Raw genomic sequence first — 17,950 nt, 5'->3', positions numbered from 1 at the left:
CTCACATACCCCCTAAATCTCCTGCCCCTCACCTTTAACCTATGTCCCCTCCTGACTGACCCTTCAACTAAGGGGAACAGCTGCTCCTTATCTACTCTATGTCTCTCAATCTTGTACGCCTCGATCAGGTCGCCCCTCAGTCTTCTTTGCTCCAACAAAAACCCAAGCCGATCCAACCTCTCTTCGTAACTTAAATGTTCCATCCCAGGTAGCACCCTTGGGAATCTCCTCTGCACCCCCTCCAGTGCAATCACATCCTTCCTATAATGTGGTGACCAGAACTGCACACAGTGCTCCAGCTATGGCCTCACCAAAGTTCCATACAACTCCAACATGACTTCCCTGCTTGTGTAATCTATGCCTCGATTGATAAAGGCAAGTTTCCCATGTACCTTTTTCACCGCCTTACTAACATGCCCTTCTACTTTCAGAGATATATTAACACAACATTGATACTGTGAACATTGTAAGAAGTCTCACAACACCAGGTTAAAATCCAACAGGTTTATATCTGTTGGACTTTAACCTGGTGTTGTGAGACTTCTTACTGTGCCCACCCCAGTCCAACGCCGGCATCTCCACACTGTGAACATTAGCATTGAACTGCTCTCAACTCTCTTCCCCCCTACAGAATGTTACAACATTATAACCAGAGTTGTTTATAAATGACTTCTTCCAAGAAACATTTTTACTGAAGACTAGGACCTGCAAGCCATCATTAGCTTTGAGGTTTTACTTTTGAGAACTATGCCATCCATAAATGAAAAGGATTGTTCCCCACTGTTTAACATAAACAGGATTCTTACCTTTTCTTCTTAATGGACAAATTATGATCTGACTCCATGTTGAAACTATGTGGCTTGTAGATTTTCACAGAGGGTTGGTTTGGGTGCTAATTAACAAGGACTTCCAAAAAGAAAATCACTTTTCATGATTTATTGTTGAACAGATAGCAATTCATTCCTTACCAGACAGAACCTCACCTTTCAGCCCAAAGACTGTCTAAATAAGCGTTCAATTGCCATAAGTCATGTCAAACTTTGTATTTTGATTGTGATTTGTACCTCATAAAAACATAGAAAAACTACAGCACAAAACAGGCCCTTCGGCCCCACAAGTTGTGCCGAACATATTAGGCCTATAACCCATGTCCAAATCTGTTTAATTTTAAAAACATTAGAGGCTATACATGAAGACTCTACAATATCCACACTCGAGTATAGCAGAAAACTATATTTATTTCAATTGATTACTCCATGCAATTAAGCTTCGAATCACAACAATGCAAGGATAGAATACAGAAGTACAGCAGCACAGCAGTCATGAGAGCATCTAAAAGAGGTCACTTATCATTGCTCATCCAACTTTAAGACTATAGTCAATTGCATTGTCTCCAGGTTTATGATAGAGACAAGCAGATTCCTCAGCACATCTTTTGCCTCTGTCTGGCCATAAGTCTGAACAAAACTTAGTTTCACTGCTTTTATAGTCAGGATTGGGTCAAACCCTGAGCAGGTCTGGTAGCAGCTGCAGAGAGAGAAACAGGGCTACTGTTTTGAGTCCAAAATGACTTCTTCAGAGAGAAACCGAGTTAACCTTTTGACTTAAAATTATTTCTTCAGAAGATATTTGGAGCCAAAACATTAACTTGGTTTGTTTCTCCGCAGATGCTGCCAGACCGGTTGAGCTTTTCCTGAACGTTTTGTTCTGTTTTTCAGATTTCCAGCATTTTGTTTTTATTTGGGACAAGTCTTAGGCCATTAGGAAGAAAACTAATGACAGGAGCAGGACACAACAACAACGTGATCATGAGTCTGGACTGAAGATGTTCAGGCAGAGTCCCAGGTGGGATTTTCCATGCAACCTGTGGTGTATTTTGCCGCAGCAGAAACAGCTCCCCATTAGGCAGGAGCTTCTGTTCCCACCATTGTCAACGGGGTTTCCCCATTGAACACACCCATTGTCATCAGGAAACCCACCATTGATGGGAGCTGAAGATCCTGCCAATCTGAACACCCCATTTCTGAGCCAGAGAATCCTAATTGGCATTAAGTGCATTTTAAGTGACAGATGAGGAAAGATTGTTTAGCTGTGATGTTGGTTTTCAACTGATCGAATAATCAACTGCTGAGAGTTTGGGAGGGTTATTGTTCTTGGAGTTGACTGATTTCACAGGGGACCTTCTCACTAAACCCTCATATTAGCTTAACAATATCCAGATTTATCCTTTTCCAAGGACCAGGCAAGTTAATGCATTTTGGCAAAGAGAACACACAAACAGGAGGGTTATAGAAGGCTCACAAAGCGGACTTGATACTTAATGGCTGCCTAAAAGAAAATCAACTGCAGTATACAATTATGCTGGAGAGGAATGAATTATACTGAACGGTGGAAGTTGCGTATCGTCCTAGCTAATTGTAACTAATTATTATTAATAAGTGGGTATTCAAACACTGAAACTTCTAATGTAATTTTCAAACTATTCATTCATTGATTCCGAAGATTCATCTTGTACAAGCTCACAATGTGCAAGGGAATGTATTTTATTGGCTCCAAATAATTCTTCAACACAGTCAATAATCAGGTAATTGGAAAACATCCATGATCCCACAGGCACTGATGACAACATGCGGGAAATCAACTGTTTATGTGTAAAATAAGAAAAACCCTGAACAACACATCATTCGCCTGACAATCACCTGGGGCGGCAGGTCAAACAACTTGCGTTAAATATGACAAATATACAAATACATCGCAAGTGTTGATAATCGAGCTCAAAACGCTTGCTGCTTCAATGAATAACAGGCAACCGAAGCCACATAGTAACATTAGTCAAACAGCAGGTCCTCATCCTTTTCTTCTTCAAGCAGGTTGGCAGGTGCATTGCCATGTTGTATCTTCTGAGACTCTTGTTCTTTCTCTTTCTTCTCTTTCAACTGCTTTTTCTTTTCCTGAATCTTCTTCAACCTGTAGATGTGAAGAAATTGGCCATTTCTTCAATATGTTCAACGCTGCCATAACAATTTAAGGATTACCAATAAAAGTCATGTTTATTAGTCACAAGTAGGCTTACACTGCAATGAAGTTACTGCGAAAATCCCCAAATAATCTGTGACGGGGGACATGGGGAAATACGTGGGGTTACAGGGATAGGGCTTTTATTGTTGTCGGGGCAGGCTTGATGGGCCAAATAGCCTCCTTCTGCACTATAAGAATCCCTACAGTGTAGGAGGCGGCCGTTCGGCCCATCGAGTCTGCACCGACAACATTCCCACCCAGGCCCTATCCCCTTAACCCCACAAATTTACCCCGCTAATCCCTCTAACCTACGTATCCCAGGACACTAAGGGACAATTTAGCATAGCCAATGCACCTCACCCGCACATCTTTGGAGTGTGGGAGGAAACTGGAGCACCCAGAGGAAACCCACGCAGACACGGGGAGAACGTGCAGACTCCACACAGGCAGTGACCCAAGCTGGGAATCGAACCCGGGTCCCTGGCGCTGTGAGGCAGCAGTGCTAACCACTGTGAATATAGATTCTATGAATCTATATTAGGTATCCTAGCAAGCACAAATATTTTCCCCTACCACACAGTCAGCCTGGAGATGGAATGGATTTATTTCCATGTTGTTTTATTTTTATTCTATCAAGTGTCACTTTTTAAATTACTGTGACCATTGACTGCAACTCATTGTGCACTGCCGTGGAAGACTATGGAGGGAAAATCTTACCAAGTATTTCAATGGACAGAAGAAGAAATACAAATTTCTCTTTTAACATACACTGAAATACCAGCGTTTCACAAGAGCAAAGCTAAAAAGTAGCTTTAACTTCACTTCAGTTTTATTTTCGTTGCATTTTGAGTAAATGAATGCATTGCATTCATTCATGAAACAGCTTTGTGTATATGTACCACACACATGCTCAGATCTCTACTGAAGATGCTCTATTCCAGTTTTGGAAAATAGCTCCCAATGTAGTTTGCTCTATAATATATATAAAAATAAACTTCCACATCACTCACCTGTAAAATTCCTCCCTTTCTCGCTCATCCAACTCCGTTATAATATAGGACAGTGTGCGCTCAATCCGAGGAATTATCACTTAATTAAAATGGGACAGTGATTAGCGGTGGTCAAGCAGGCAAATTAATATAAATGAGAACTATGTGTCTCCATCATTAAGCGATCTGTATTGGTTCCGAATGGGCACAAGTTTACCCTGAAGTTTTTTGGAATGTAGCCTTTTGTACCTCTCATCCACGCAAGTAAATTTTATTCAAAAAAGATAACGATGTATTTTCCACTTCCAACAGTTGCAATTTTCTTGCACCCTATTCTTGACAGAAACTAAGTAGTTATCCCTGTGTAAGCAGTGTATTATAGAATAATAGTCCATTCCATTGATCAGGTAATCTGCATTTATGTTCACGCTCAACACAGCTCTCGATCCTTTAAACTGCAGTGAATAATACCCCAGTCTCTCCCCCTTCTGGACACCTTTAACTTTCACATATTCCTGTTGTGGTCTGTAACTAAAATTCAACAATTTATTTACTATGCTAAAAGTACTATATAAATGCAAATTATTATTGTACACCTGTAACGGCAAACAGCGCACATTGAAAGATATTTTGCAATCTTCCGCTCACTTCCCCTATCTTTTTACCCCAAGGTTCTGATTTTACTGCACAACTTACTACAGATGATACTATCTATACCCTGTTCCACATCATTATTGAACGTAGAAATGAGAAGATCCAGCCCTGAACCATAAAACATCCAATTGATGCCTTGATTCTGTTAGGAAGCAGCCACATTTAAAACCACACTTTCCCTACAGACAATCTCTCTCTTCAGTGATACCGTGGGACCCACATTCAGCATGTGGTTTTGATAGACTAGTTATTCTAGTTGGGAAATCAATGATTATGGGGTTGTGAGTTTAAAGCCATCAATACATGAAGAGGAAGATCAAAAGGAATCTTTATAGAATTGCTGGGTCATGGGATGATTTGTCAGAAGTGATTTATGGGGAAATTGGATAAAAAATTGAAGCCAAGACAGATGCGTGAACATGAAAAAACAATAAGCTATTAATATTAGTTGTACCAACAGGAAATGGGTAATTATTTGCTAGGGAAATGCTTTTAATACTTTACTTCACTGATAGGATGCAAAGTGCGATTTCGAGTCGGTAGAATTCAGGTGTGGAAATCTGGAGACAGTCTTAATATTACGGATAACTGATATGTGCATATTCCATAGATCAATATGGTCATATGCTGCTTGAAATCCATGAATTCCCAAGAATTACCGCATTCCAAGCACTCTTTTCCAAAAGTTCCCAGCAAATCCCCCAAGAACTTCTGTAACCACTGTGCCACCATGCCACTATGAATATAGATTCTATGAATCTATATTAGGTATCCTGGCAAGGACACTGCAAGACCAAAACCTTCATAGAATCATAGAATCCCTACAGTACAGAAGGAGGCCATTTGGCCCATCAAGTGTGTACCAACCACAATCCCACCCAGGCCCTATTCCTGTAACCCCACATATTTACCTTGCCAATCTCCCGACACTAGGGTCAATTTAGCATGGCCAATTCACCTAACCCGCACATCTTTTGACTGTGGGAGGAAACTTGAACACCCGGAGGAAACCCACGTAGACACGGGGAGAATATGCAAACTCCACACAGACAGTGACCTGAGGCCGGAATTGAACCTGGGAACCTGGCACTATGAGGCAGCAGTGCTAACCACTGTGCCACCCCAAAATTATTAAATTCTTCTAGCTGCCATGATTGGGAATTGAACCCATGTCCCAAGAGCGTTAGTCTGGTCTCTGGGTTACTAGTCCGATGACACCACCATTTCCCAGAGTTCTTTTTCCTGTCTTCCACTTAGCTTTGTTGTAATTTGCACTGACTGCAAAATGGCAACTTTTCAGCACTTCACCTTGCTGTGAAAATTGGGACACTGTCAGCAGGCAGTTTGACCCTGGGGTATCACAGTCAAGTCCAATCCCATCTTTACACCCCATTCACAGAAAGGTCGTTTCCAGTGGGACTCACTGAAGGTTTGAGAATTTATGAATATTATTTTCTAACAAAAGCATAAAATTTGAGAGATAATAGATCAAGTGTGGCAAGTGGATCTTAATATAGGCAAGCAGGAAGTCGCATTTTAGTTAGGAGACACTGGCTGTGGGCGGAGTGCAGCATATTTTTATCAGAGTGATAACCCTTGGAATTTGGGTAAATTACAATGAAAGATCACAAACTGTGTTGTATTCTCTGGAATTTAGACAGTTATGGAAGAATAGAATAGAATAGAATAGAAACCCTCCAGTGCAGAAGGAGGTCATTCGGCCCATCGAGTCTGCACCGACCACAATCCCACCCAGGCCCCACCCCCACATATTTACCCGCTAATCCCTCTAACCTACGCATCAGGACTCTAAGGGGCAATTTTTAACCTGGCCAATCAACCTAACCCGCACATCTTTTTGACTGTGGGAGGAAACCCACACAGACACAAGGAGAATGTGCAAACTCCACACAGACAGTGACCCGAGCCGGGAATCGAACCCGGGACCCTGGAGCTGTGAAGCAGCAGTGCTAACCACTGTGCTACCGTGCCGCCCACAGTTAAAGAGTGATTTGATTGAAGTTTAAATGGTAATTGATATTGGGTCAATTGTCAATTTTAAATGGGATTGGTAGGCTTTTATTAACCAATTTGGATTTTTGTTTGAGGATTATGGAGAAAAAGATGAGTTTATGGAATTAGGTCTTAGTTCAGCCAAGATCTCACTGAATGGCAGAATATGCTTGAGGGGGTCAAATGACCTACCCCTCTGTTCAACTGGACTTCAAATTCAAAGCAGGAGAAAAATACATAACCTACCATGTTCAATTGCATTTACTCGCCTATTGGTAATTTTAATGGCTTCATCCAGTGTCACAAAGGAAGTCTGAAATCAACACAAGGTTATAGGTTTAGTGCTGCAATTGGTGAGAACGTTCAATATTTTTCCATTTTGTGTCAAAAACCCATCTCTGTAAATCAGGACAACAGGTGTCCAAGATTTTGGCATTTTCCTCCAGCACTGGATTAACATTTGTGATGCATCTTTCTGATAAATTAAATATTTATTAAATTACACCTCAATAGCTTAAAGCATGTTTTCTGCTGCAGAATCAGAGCACGATCTTATCTTTCACTACCTCTTACCTGGAGTGATGCCAGTTCAACCAGAAGCTCCACTGCTTTTGCATAATTCCTCTTGAGTTTAGCCAGCTGTTCCCCACCTCTGGCCAAGCCAGTCAGCTCATAGCCTAATAAACAAGGGAAAACAAAATACCCAGGATCACATCAGCTCATTTAGGTGATAACCAACTCTAAGTAATGGTTTAATAGTGGATCTCCTGTATCATTCACATTGAGTCAGAGGATAGTGTTCTATAATGACTGGACATTGCTCAGAAAGGTAAGATTCCAGTTTTATTTTATTAATACTCCTTTCCCACTAATTGTGTTCTCCCTTCCAAATTTTCTATGCCTCTCTACCTCGCTTTCTAATTATCATTCTTTCCATAACGGTGGCACAGTGGTTAGCACTGCTGCCTCACAGCACCAGGGACTTGACTTGGGTCACAGTCTGTGTGGAGTCTGCACGTTCTCCCCCGTGTCTGCGTGGGTTTCCTCCGGGTGCTCTGGTTTCCTCCCACAGTCCAAAGGTGTGTGGGTTAGGTTGATCAACCATGCTAAATTGCCCCGAGTTTCAGGAGGATTAGCGGGGTAAATATGTGGGGTTACGGGGATAGGGTGGTTGTTGGTGCAAGCTCAATGGGCCTCTTTCTGCACTGTAGGGATTCTATGAATCCAACTGACCTTCACTTGTCTTTTTTCTGCAAGTTTTCAATTACGTTAGCTCTTACACCATGCCTCAGCTTTGTTAAAGTCAAAGGAATACAAAAATATGTAAATTAATATGTACCCAATCAAAGATGCAGCAGATTGTTCGAAAACGGGTGCAACGTATAAAACAGAAAAACCATTTGTCAGTGATGAGGGGAGGCGAGTAAAGAGATGAGGGGCAGGTAATGGGGGTAGAGTCACAGTGACTTGACCTATAATTCAACACATACCAGGACTTCAGAGAACCTAAAGGCAAAATGTGTACACTCTGCATTGGTCGTCAAGGAGCAATGTCAGGGGCCCTAAAACATGCAAGTTGGATGGAGAGCAGAGAGGGAGTTTAGAGAAAAGGAAGGGTAAGAAGAAGAGGGAGAAGTTCCGGAACAGCCTGTCAATGGCAGCAGGGTAGCAGAGATAACTGCTAAAAATGCCAAAGTCTTCCGTGGAGAAACACAAGTCCAAAGCAGAAAATGGCGACCCTCTGCTAGATTCATGCGGCTGCACTTTCCTACATGGAGCCCACGTTGTATTTACTTACTGCAGCAACAGAGGGGTTTCCCAGTCATCAAAATAGGACTTCAAAGTACTGAAAAATAGTTTATACAGGCTTGAATGCTAGAGCCTTGGTTCAGAAACAGCAATGAAGAATTGCAAACATCGAGTTCTCTAATTAAAGCTGCTGTCTCCAGCTCATTCTGATTTTTCTGTAATGAGCGATGGTTGTTGCCGGGCTTATCCACTTTATGATGGTCTTCTCTGTCTGAGGGTTCAGCATTGCTCCATTGAACAGAAACTTAGCTCAGCCAATGAGAAAAGTATAATGGGTGGACTTTTCATGCTGCAGACCCATTGAAAAATCTGATGCACACGGTACAGAAGATTTCACATCGTTGTGTACAGGACCCAGAATATCTCGGGCAGCAAAGAGCAGATTCTGACCCTGTAGATACCATCTGGCCCTGGGAACATTATGCAAAAGCTCCTTACCACAGCCAATGAGGTCTTTACTCAGCGTTTTAAAGCATATTGTTATTTACTTGGTAATCAACACCAAAGATTCTCTTCTGTGGCCTGCTCCCTGTCCAATTATCGTTCAAGTTTGATCATCATACATAGAATCCCTACAGCGTAGAAAGAGGCCATTCAGCCCATTGAGCCTGCACCGTCAACAATCCCACCCAGGCCCTTTCCTGTAACCCTGCTAGTCTCCATGGCCAATCCACCTAACCTGCACATCTTTGGACTGTGGGAGGAAACCGGAGAACCCAGAGGAAATCCATGCAGACAAGGGGAGAATGTGCAAACTCAACACAGACAGGCCGGAATTAAACCCCTGGGTCCCTGGCGCTGTGAGGCAGCAGTGCTAACCACTGTGCTACCATGCCACCATTACACGATCAAATTCAAAAATCATAAAATGGATCCGAATTTGATGTTAAAGTAAGGCTAATTGAACTTTTATGTACATGCAAATGGTACAGCAACTTCAAGTAAGGGGTTGAACGTGGATATCCAAAAGTTACTGTCCCCGCTGTATCACACCAGGGTCAGCTTTCTGAAAACAGCAGCTGAGTGTCTGCTTCACTGCCAAAAACATTGATTGGTGTGAGGCTACAGACTGGCAAGTCTAATCACCCTTTTAACAAGTGGTTATTACTACTAGATTAACCCCTCTGAAAATTCACAATTACAAGTGTGGCATCTCATTCTGATGGGTATTAATTGTTAGAGTTTTTTTTAAATGTTAAATTTAAAATTAACCTTTTCTTTACTCTTTGTCTTGACCCAAATCCAATCTTTCTTTCTGCACCTGATGTGGCATTGTATTCATCCACCCTAATTCACACTTCTTTTGCAGTCTTTTCACTGTTTATTTCAATCTGATCGGTTAAGGAGATACATACTGACTTCCCCTCTTCTTTCTGATTCCAGGTTACCTGTTTCCCCCCCTGCACCATTATCAGCTAAGCTTCCAGCAACTTGCAACACCAGAAAAATAAAAATTTAACTATGTACGGGCAAGTCTAATTTACAGCACACATTGTTTAAGATTGCGCACCAACAAAGTCTGAGTCTAACATTCTTCCCGTGGTGTAACACATACATTTCAGTTTTCTATAGAAAACTACCCACATTAATAATGCAGTTATAGGAATGTTGTTTGACTTTTATCTACCCTCTTGGCAATGGAACAGTAAGAGTGGCGATTTCTACTCACTGTCTCCTCCCTCCTGGTAATGTTCAAACACTGGTAGTATAACACCTGATGAAAAAGATGAGATTTAGTCAGTGATCGCAGCAAATATATTTAATATTCCAAAGTGTAGAATCAGAGAATAGAATCCCTACAATGCAGAAGGAGGCCATTTGACTATCGAGTCTGAATCGATTCTCTCTAACCTTACCCAGGCTCTTTCCTCACCCTGTAACCCCATGTATTTATCCCACTAACCCATCTAGCCTACACCTCTTGGGATACTAAGAGGATATTGAGCATGGCCAATCCACCTAACCTGCACATATTTGGACCATGGGAGGAAACCAGAGCACCCAGAGGAAACCCAGACAGACAGAGGAGAACATGCAAACTCCACATAGACAGTGACCCGAGGCCGGAATTGAACCCGGCTCCCTGGCGCTGAGAGGCAGCAGTACTAACCACTGCGTCAACGTGCACAAAAACTTTTCTTTTTAAAATGGCGCAGTTTTCCCTCTTTTCTCTTCTCCCCCCTGAAAGCAAGCTCCCTCCTAGTGCAGGACACCATCAAACATGAAAATAAGATATTAAAATCACCATAGAAACATACCTGCTACATTGTCTTTTTTAGCTCGGACTTTAACTTGAGCCTTGTTCACATTCTGGATCACAGTGGTGCTGCACACAACAGAAGCAGTAAATCAGCTACAGAATGAGTCTTCTTGCATCATATGCTCTTGATTCAAATCAACTGATTGACATTTTTAGCAATAAATTCCTGATTTAATAAAAGGATAATGGACTGGTGCCCAAAATGTTAGATGAGTTATACAGAGCTAAAGAGTAACCTCTGTGGACAGAAACATTTCAGATTGAGCCCACACGTGCAATGTTGATAAATATCAAATGGATTCCACAATTTATAAACTATTGAAAAATAATCCAACATCTATTAAGGCTGTAATTTTTTGTATCTATAACTGCAGCAACATAACAGTCCAAAGATGTGCGGGTTAGGTTGATTGGCCATGCTAAAATTGCCCCTTAGTATCCTGGGATGCGTAGGTTAGAGGGATTAGCGGGTAAATATGTAGGGATATTGGGGTAGGGCCTGGGTGGGATTGTGGTCGGTGCAGACTCGATGGGCCAGCGGCCTCTTTCTGTACTGTAGGGCTTCTTTGATTCATAGCAAGTGATGCCACACGTCACCAAACCTACAGTCTCCAAACACCAATAACAAAGACCAGTTGCTCAAAACCTTTGTTAGGAACATATAAGGCAGTCAATCTGCCAAGAAATCTTTGGTAATTATGGTCTCACCTGAAGTCTCCAGCCGTGAATTTGGCTTCAGCCAAGGAAAAGGCTGCCTCCCTCATGACTTCACCCATCAGTGTCTTAGTCTGAGAGGAGAAAATCAAAATTAATGCAAATTCAACACCGGGACCATAGAAAATTACAGCTCAGAAACAGGCCTTTTGGCCCCTCTTGTCAGTGCCGAACCATTTTTTGCCTCGTCCCACTGACCTGCACTTGGACCATATCCCTCCACACCCCTCTCATCCATGAACCCGTCCAAGTTTTTCTTAAATGTTAAAAGTGTAATTTACCACTTTAAAGCATTTACCACTTTATCCGGCAGCTCATTCCACACTCCCACCACTCTCTGCGTGAAGAAGCCCCCACTAATATTCCCTTTAAACTTTTCTCCTTTCACCCTTAACCCATGCCCTCTAGTTTTTTTCTCCCCTAGCCTCAGTGGAAAAAGCCTGCTTGCATTCACTCTATCTATATCCATCAAAATCTTATACACCTCTATCAAATCTCCCCTCAATCTTCTACGCTCCAGGGAATAAAGTCCCAACCTATTCAATCTCTCTCTGTAACTCAGCTTCTCAAGTCCCGGCAACATCCTTGTGAACCTTCTCTGCACTCTTTCAACCTTATTTACATCCTTCCTGTAACTAGGTGACCAAAACTGTACACAATACTCCAAATTCGGCCTCACCAATGCCTTATATAACCTTACCATAACACTCCAACTTTTATGCTCGATACTCCGATTTATAAAGGCCAATGTACCAAAGGCACTCTTTACGACCCTATCCACCTGTGACGTCACTTTTAGGGAATTCTGTACCTGTATTCCCAGATCCCTCTGTTCAACTGCACTCTTCAGAGTCCTACCATTTACCCTGTACGTTCTATTTGGGTTTGTCCTTCCACTGTGCAATATCTCACACTTGTCTGCGTTAAATTCCATTTGCTATTTTTCAGCCCATTTTTCTGGTTGGTCCAAATCCCTCTGCAAGCTTTGAAAACCTTCCTCACTGTCCACTACACCTCCAATCTTTGTATCATCAGCAAACTTGCTGATCCAATTTACCACATAATCATCCAGATCATTGATATAGATGACAAACAACAATGGACCCAACACCGATCCCTGCAGCACACCACTAGTCACAGGCCTCCACTCAGAGAAACAATCCTCCACAACCACTCTCTGGCTTCTTCCATTGAGCCAGTGTCTAATCCAATTTACTACCTCCCCATGTATACCTAGCGACTGAACCTTCCTAACTAACCTCCCATGAGGGACCTTGTCAAAGGCCTTGCTGAAATCCAGGTAGACAACATCCACCATCTTCCCTTCATCCACTTTCCTGGTAACCTCCTCGAAAAACTCTAATAGATTGGTCAAACATGACCTACCACGCACAAAGCCATGTTGACTCTCCCTAATAAGTCCCTGTCTATCCAAATATTTGTAGATCCTATCCCTTATCACACCTTCCAATAACTTGCCCACCACCGACGTCAAACTTACTGGCCTATAATTTCCCGGATTTCTTTTGGAACCTTTTTTAAACAACGGAACAACATGAGCCACCCTCCAATCATCCGGCACCTCCCCCGTGAATACTGACATTTTAAATATGTCTGCCAGGGCCCCTGCAAGTTCAACACTAGCTTCCCTCAAGGTCCGTGGGAATACCCTGTCTGGTCCTGGGGACGTGTTAACTCACACTGAAATGCAGGAGTTCAGCAGCTATTTTAGTTTAGCTTCACTACATAACTTTTATTTATTAAAATGTCCAAATCATTTCAGATATATAACAGCATTTGCTAAATCCAAATGGCATGGTGGAACAGTGGTTAGCACAGCGCCAGTGACTGGGTTCGATTCCCGGCTTGGGTTACTGTCTGTGTGGAGTCTGCACGTTCTCCCAGTGTCTGCGTGGGTTTCCTCCGGGTGCCCCGAAAGATGTGCTGGTTAGGTGTATTGGCCATGCTAAATTCTCCCTCAGTGTACCGAACAGGCACTGGAATGTGGCAACCAGGGGATTTTCACAGTAACCTCATTGCAGTGTTAATGTAAGCTTACTTGTGACACTAATAAATAAACGTTAAACTATATGTGGGGATATCCTCATTTTCCAACACCTGCCCTCGTTTAATCAACCTATGCACCATCAAGGCGGCAAAAACAGTTCAGACCAGTCCCGTTTTACTGTTTCTTCTTTCTGGGTTTTGGCTTACAGAAAAGGTGGATGACTGCCTCCAGCAACATCGCTCTGTGTTGGCCACAAAGAGATATGCAACTGTCCCCACAATGCACACGGAAACATCTGAATTTGATCTGTCAAATGGCTTGCAAGCTAACTCACTGGAGTTCGGGCTTAAGGGCGGAATCTCCAATCTCCTCCGACATCCCACTTTACGAAACAAGATTGATTCAGTTTGCCAGCACCCAGAGCACAAAGTCAAAATAAGGCACATCTACAGTGCTGTTAAGACTGGAAGCCAAAAAGGACCTTGTATTGAATGACCAGGACTCTCACCGTGGTAAAAATACAACCTGAACTAGAAAAAAAACTAAATAGGAAGGTTTAGTTAAACTTGTAACGGTTGGTCTTCAAAGATAAGTTTCACCTCTATAATTTTTTTCAGGATTTGTCTGAAGCGCAGTGTAAGGGCATCAGACTTTTTCTTCAGTAAGTTGCGACCAGTCTGAGCACCTTTCAAACGGGCCTTCATTATAGTTTGCGCCCTATAGCAAAAACAAAGTAAAAACATGTATTAATTTATGCCTTTAGCTGCCTTCTGGTGGTTTTAATTGCACCGAAGGTGAAATGGATTTATTTTTCAGCACAATGGTAGTATTACAGCTTCATCAGGGAGCTGAACCAAACTTTCTGGCTGAATCTTCACACTCGGTTTGATGCCGCTGGCTCTTCAACTCTGTCATAAATGATGTCAATTTCTCATTTCAGCATTTCAACAAACTCTTCCTTTGTGATTTAATAAAAATGGTAATATTGTAACACTTTTGAAAATGAAAAGCTTTTTTTTAAAAACAGGATAAACACCTGCTTTGGAGAGATTAAAGCCTTTTTGCCCACACATTAAGAGATCACATTTAATATTTTTGTGTTAGTTTTGGATTTGTGTGATATCCAGGTGTAAGTGGGTGTTAAGTGAGCTCGGCCTATGTGCTGGCCCCAAATGATTTGTTGGACTTCATTGTGATCGAAGCAACTAATGGACACTTTTGATAAAAGCAAATTACTGCGGATGCTGGAATCTGAAACCAAAAGAGAAAATGCTGGAAAATTACAGCTTCATGTTTGTCTCTGGCACCCTTGCAAGAGGGCATTTCTTTATAACAAATAGGAAAGCTTTCAGTGACAGAAAGTTGCAACATTTCTGGCTCAAGTTTTCACACCGACACGTTAAGTAAAGGCGATTCAGATTTCTATTTTTAAACTAGGGTGGGGGGGGGAATTTTTTTTCAATGCACACATTAAGTAGAAAGCATAATGAGAAACATGAACTGCCTTGGGTTGCTGTTCATAAAATATAAGTTGGACGGATAATTCCAAGTGCCATATGAAAGTGTCCATTCTTTGACAAAGGGTCATCTGGACTCGAAACGTCAGCTTTTTTCTCTCCTTACAGATGCTGCCAGACCCACTGAGATTTTCCAGCATTTTCTCTTTTGGTTTCAGATTCCAGCATCCGCAGTAATTTGCTTTGATCAAAAGTGTCCATTAGTTGCTTCGATCACAATGAAGTCCAACAAATCATTTGGGGCCAGCACACAGGACGAGCTCACTTAACACCCACTTACACCTGGGTATCACACAAATCCAAAACTAACACAAAAATATTAAATGTGATCTCTTAATGTGTGGGCAAAAAGGCTTTAATCTCGCCAAAGCAGGTGTTTATCCTGTAAAAAAAGCTTTTCATTTTCAAAAGTGTTACAATATTACCATTTTTACTGAATCACAAAGGAAGAGTTTGTTGAAATGCTAAAATGAGAAATTGGCATCATTTATAACAGAGTTGAAGAGTTAGCGGCATCAAACCGAGTGTGAAAATTCAGCTAGAAAGTTTGGTTCAGCTCCCCGATTACTATTGGGTACAATAACTCCCTCAAACCAGTTCCCAGTATCATTACCCACACACTTGTTTATACAAAAATATTTATTTGAAAACGCTTTTCTATTTTTTAAAAAAAGGTCATTGAAGACACCAGGGAGAAAAGGAACTAGTTTCGTTTCGCTACATTCTCATGACAATCCCAAAGCAGTTTGTAATGTATTACCATTGGAGTGCAGTCAGTTATGGAGCCAATTTACATATGGCAAGGACAAGAAAGTCAACTATTTTTGGTGGCATTTGGAGGATAGATATTAGCCAGAACAAGACAGTTGCCCCCCACCACTTTTCTGAACTTCCACCGGAACACGTAGACAAGCACCAACCTAATGTTTTATTTAAGAAACAGTACTTCTGACAATGCAGGATTCCTGTTATTCTGAAGAAATGTTATCAGTTACAGGCTCATATCTTGCAGTGGGGTTTGAACCTTGCAACTATCTGAGAGAGTGCTCCCACTGAATCAAGATGACCATCGCGAAATGCAAAGCGTTTCTTGTTATAATTTTACAAGAATGCTTTTCAGAAATTCCCTCTTATGTCGGCCAGTTAAACAATTTTGGTCTAGGGGATGGTAAAGATGCTCAGGGTGTTGCATCTAACAATATGAACCTTTCCAAGTGGAACAGAATACATAAGATAGAAACTGTGCAAACAAGGTGCTGTGGGCAAATTCCAAATACAAATGTCAAGGGGATAAGGGCTGGGTGGGATTGCGGTCGGTGCAGGCTCGATGGGGCGAATGGCCTCCTTCTGCACTGTAGGGATTCTATGATTTATTGCGCATTCCATGTTGCTTTTGAAAAGGTGGTAGTTGTCCATCATCTTGAACACTGATCTTTGCAGAGATGCCAGATAGGATATTACAGAACTTAATATAGGAACGACAATAAATGTTGTTTGTTTTTTTAAGTCGTTGTGAACAACAGAACTACATGATAATCAAACACTATCTTGTGTTCCATGCATTTTCTTGTTTTAAGTGCAAAACGCAGTGCTTCTTTAATATGACAATATTCTGATTTGGAGTGCTCAAGATCCAATAAGCAGCATATTCTAGTTTACAAACTAAATAGGCTTGTGGGAGATTTTAGACAAGCATTTTTGTAGCAAGTACACAAGGGACAAAGGAGTAAAAGAACATATAGACACTCAAGAGGTAGAGAGCAAGAAGAGGCTTGTGTGGAGCAAAATAACAGTGGTGACATACACCAGTTGGGGCAAATGGCCTGTTTCTGTGCTGAAAATTCCATGTATTTTAACACTATACTAAAACAAGTGTTGTAAATTGTGAAAATAACTTTAAAAATGGGTTTTGTTTGACAGTTACAGGCATGGTACACATGTGCAAAAGGAAAATACTGGCGATCTGAAATAAAAACAAAGTGTTGGAAAAACTGAGGTCTAACAGCATCTGTGGAGAGAGGAAGCTAACATTTCGCGTCTCTTTTTAGAGAAATATATCAGGTATAGATATTGTGTGTATTCTGAACAAACTATGCAGAATACCAAGTACGATGACTGCTTTTGTTAAAATGTAAATAGCTCTTACATATTTCTTAATGTATAACTCCCACTCTGTTAAATAAAATTTCCCTTCATAGAATACCGATGTTTGATGGCCTCAGTGGATTGCAACATTTTGGGATATTATTTTGCAAACTGGGCACAATTACATGAAGTGGTTGTGTCAGGTTTTATTTCCCACAAGCAGATAGATACTCGCAATTACTCTTTAGTTTCTAATCCGAGTTCCTGTATCTGGAGACAGATGGGCGATTCAAGGGGAAACAGGCCGGTTTTCTTCAAGGCTGCCCTGCCCCGAAATTGAAAATGCTGCACTCCAACACCGTTAGTTCTCCAGCAACCCCGGGAATCAGCTTCCCAGGTCAAGAGCACTAGAAGTAGAAGGCAAACCTGCCATTGTCTGATCAATAATCTGATACTCACATCCGCGATGGGAAGATCTCAATCCTTTCTTTTCCTGACATGTCTGGTTATTCTGGGAGGAGGAGGGGGGGGGGGGGGAAATAATCCAACAGCTGGTGGAAAAAGAGGAAGAAAATCCCACGAGGAGTGTCCAGTGACCTTCAACAGGCCGTGAGCCGGTGCCAAAGCCCTAGTCCGGCTGCTTTCTCCGGTTAATTATTGCCTTCACTCTGGAGCCTCCAGGTTGTCTTCCTCAGGTCAGCTGTTGGCCAAGTCAGGTGATCCGTGACCCCTGACCCTCCCCCTCTCTAAGCGTCTGTCGAATATTTTGGATACCGAGTTTATTTTTAAACAGGCTGACACCCGGTAGGTTGTGGTTTGCGTCAGTAATTCAGTGTTGTCTCTCTTTTCTCTCCCTGGGCTCTGCGGTTCCCTCACGAATCCT

The 17,950-nt window shown here is 41.9% G+C and overlaps 1 protein-coding gene across 1 annotated transcript; it reads right to left on the bottom strand.

The window, feature by feature from the left end:
• Window positions 1–1,218: 1,218 nt before the first annotated feature.
• On the bottom strand, window positions 1,219–17,932 carry atp6v1d (ATPase H+ transporting V1 subunit D). Its single transcript, XM_078233337.1, has 9 exons — window positions 17,527–17,932; window positions 14,065–14,182; window positions 11,452–11,531; window positions 10,742–10,809; window positions 10,153–10,197; window positions 7,248–7,351; window positions 6,921–6,987; window positions 4,029–4,107; window positions 1,219–2,967 (listed from the first exon to the last, which is right to left on the bottom strand). The coding sequence occupies exons 1-9, from the start codon at window positions 17,565–17,567 to the stop codon at window positions 2,829–2,831; spliced, it is 741 nt and encodes a 246-aa protein (XP_078089463.1). The 5' UTR covers window positions 17,568–17,932; the 3' UTR covers window positions 1,219–2,828.
• Window positions 17,933–17,950: the final 18 nt, after the last annotated feature.

Source organism: Mustelus asterias, chromosome 18 (genome assembly GCF_964213995.1).
Source record: "Mustelus asterias chromosome 18, sMusAst1.hap1.1, whole genome shotgun sequence".
NCBI lineage: Eukaryota > Metazoa > Chordata > Chondrichthyes > Carcharhiniformes > Triakidae > Mustelus > Mustelus asterias.
The sequence above is the reverse complement of the archived record's forward strand: the minus strand, read 5'-3'. Positions and strand labels throughout refer to the sequence as shown.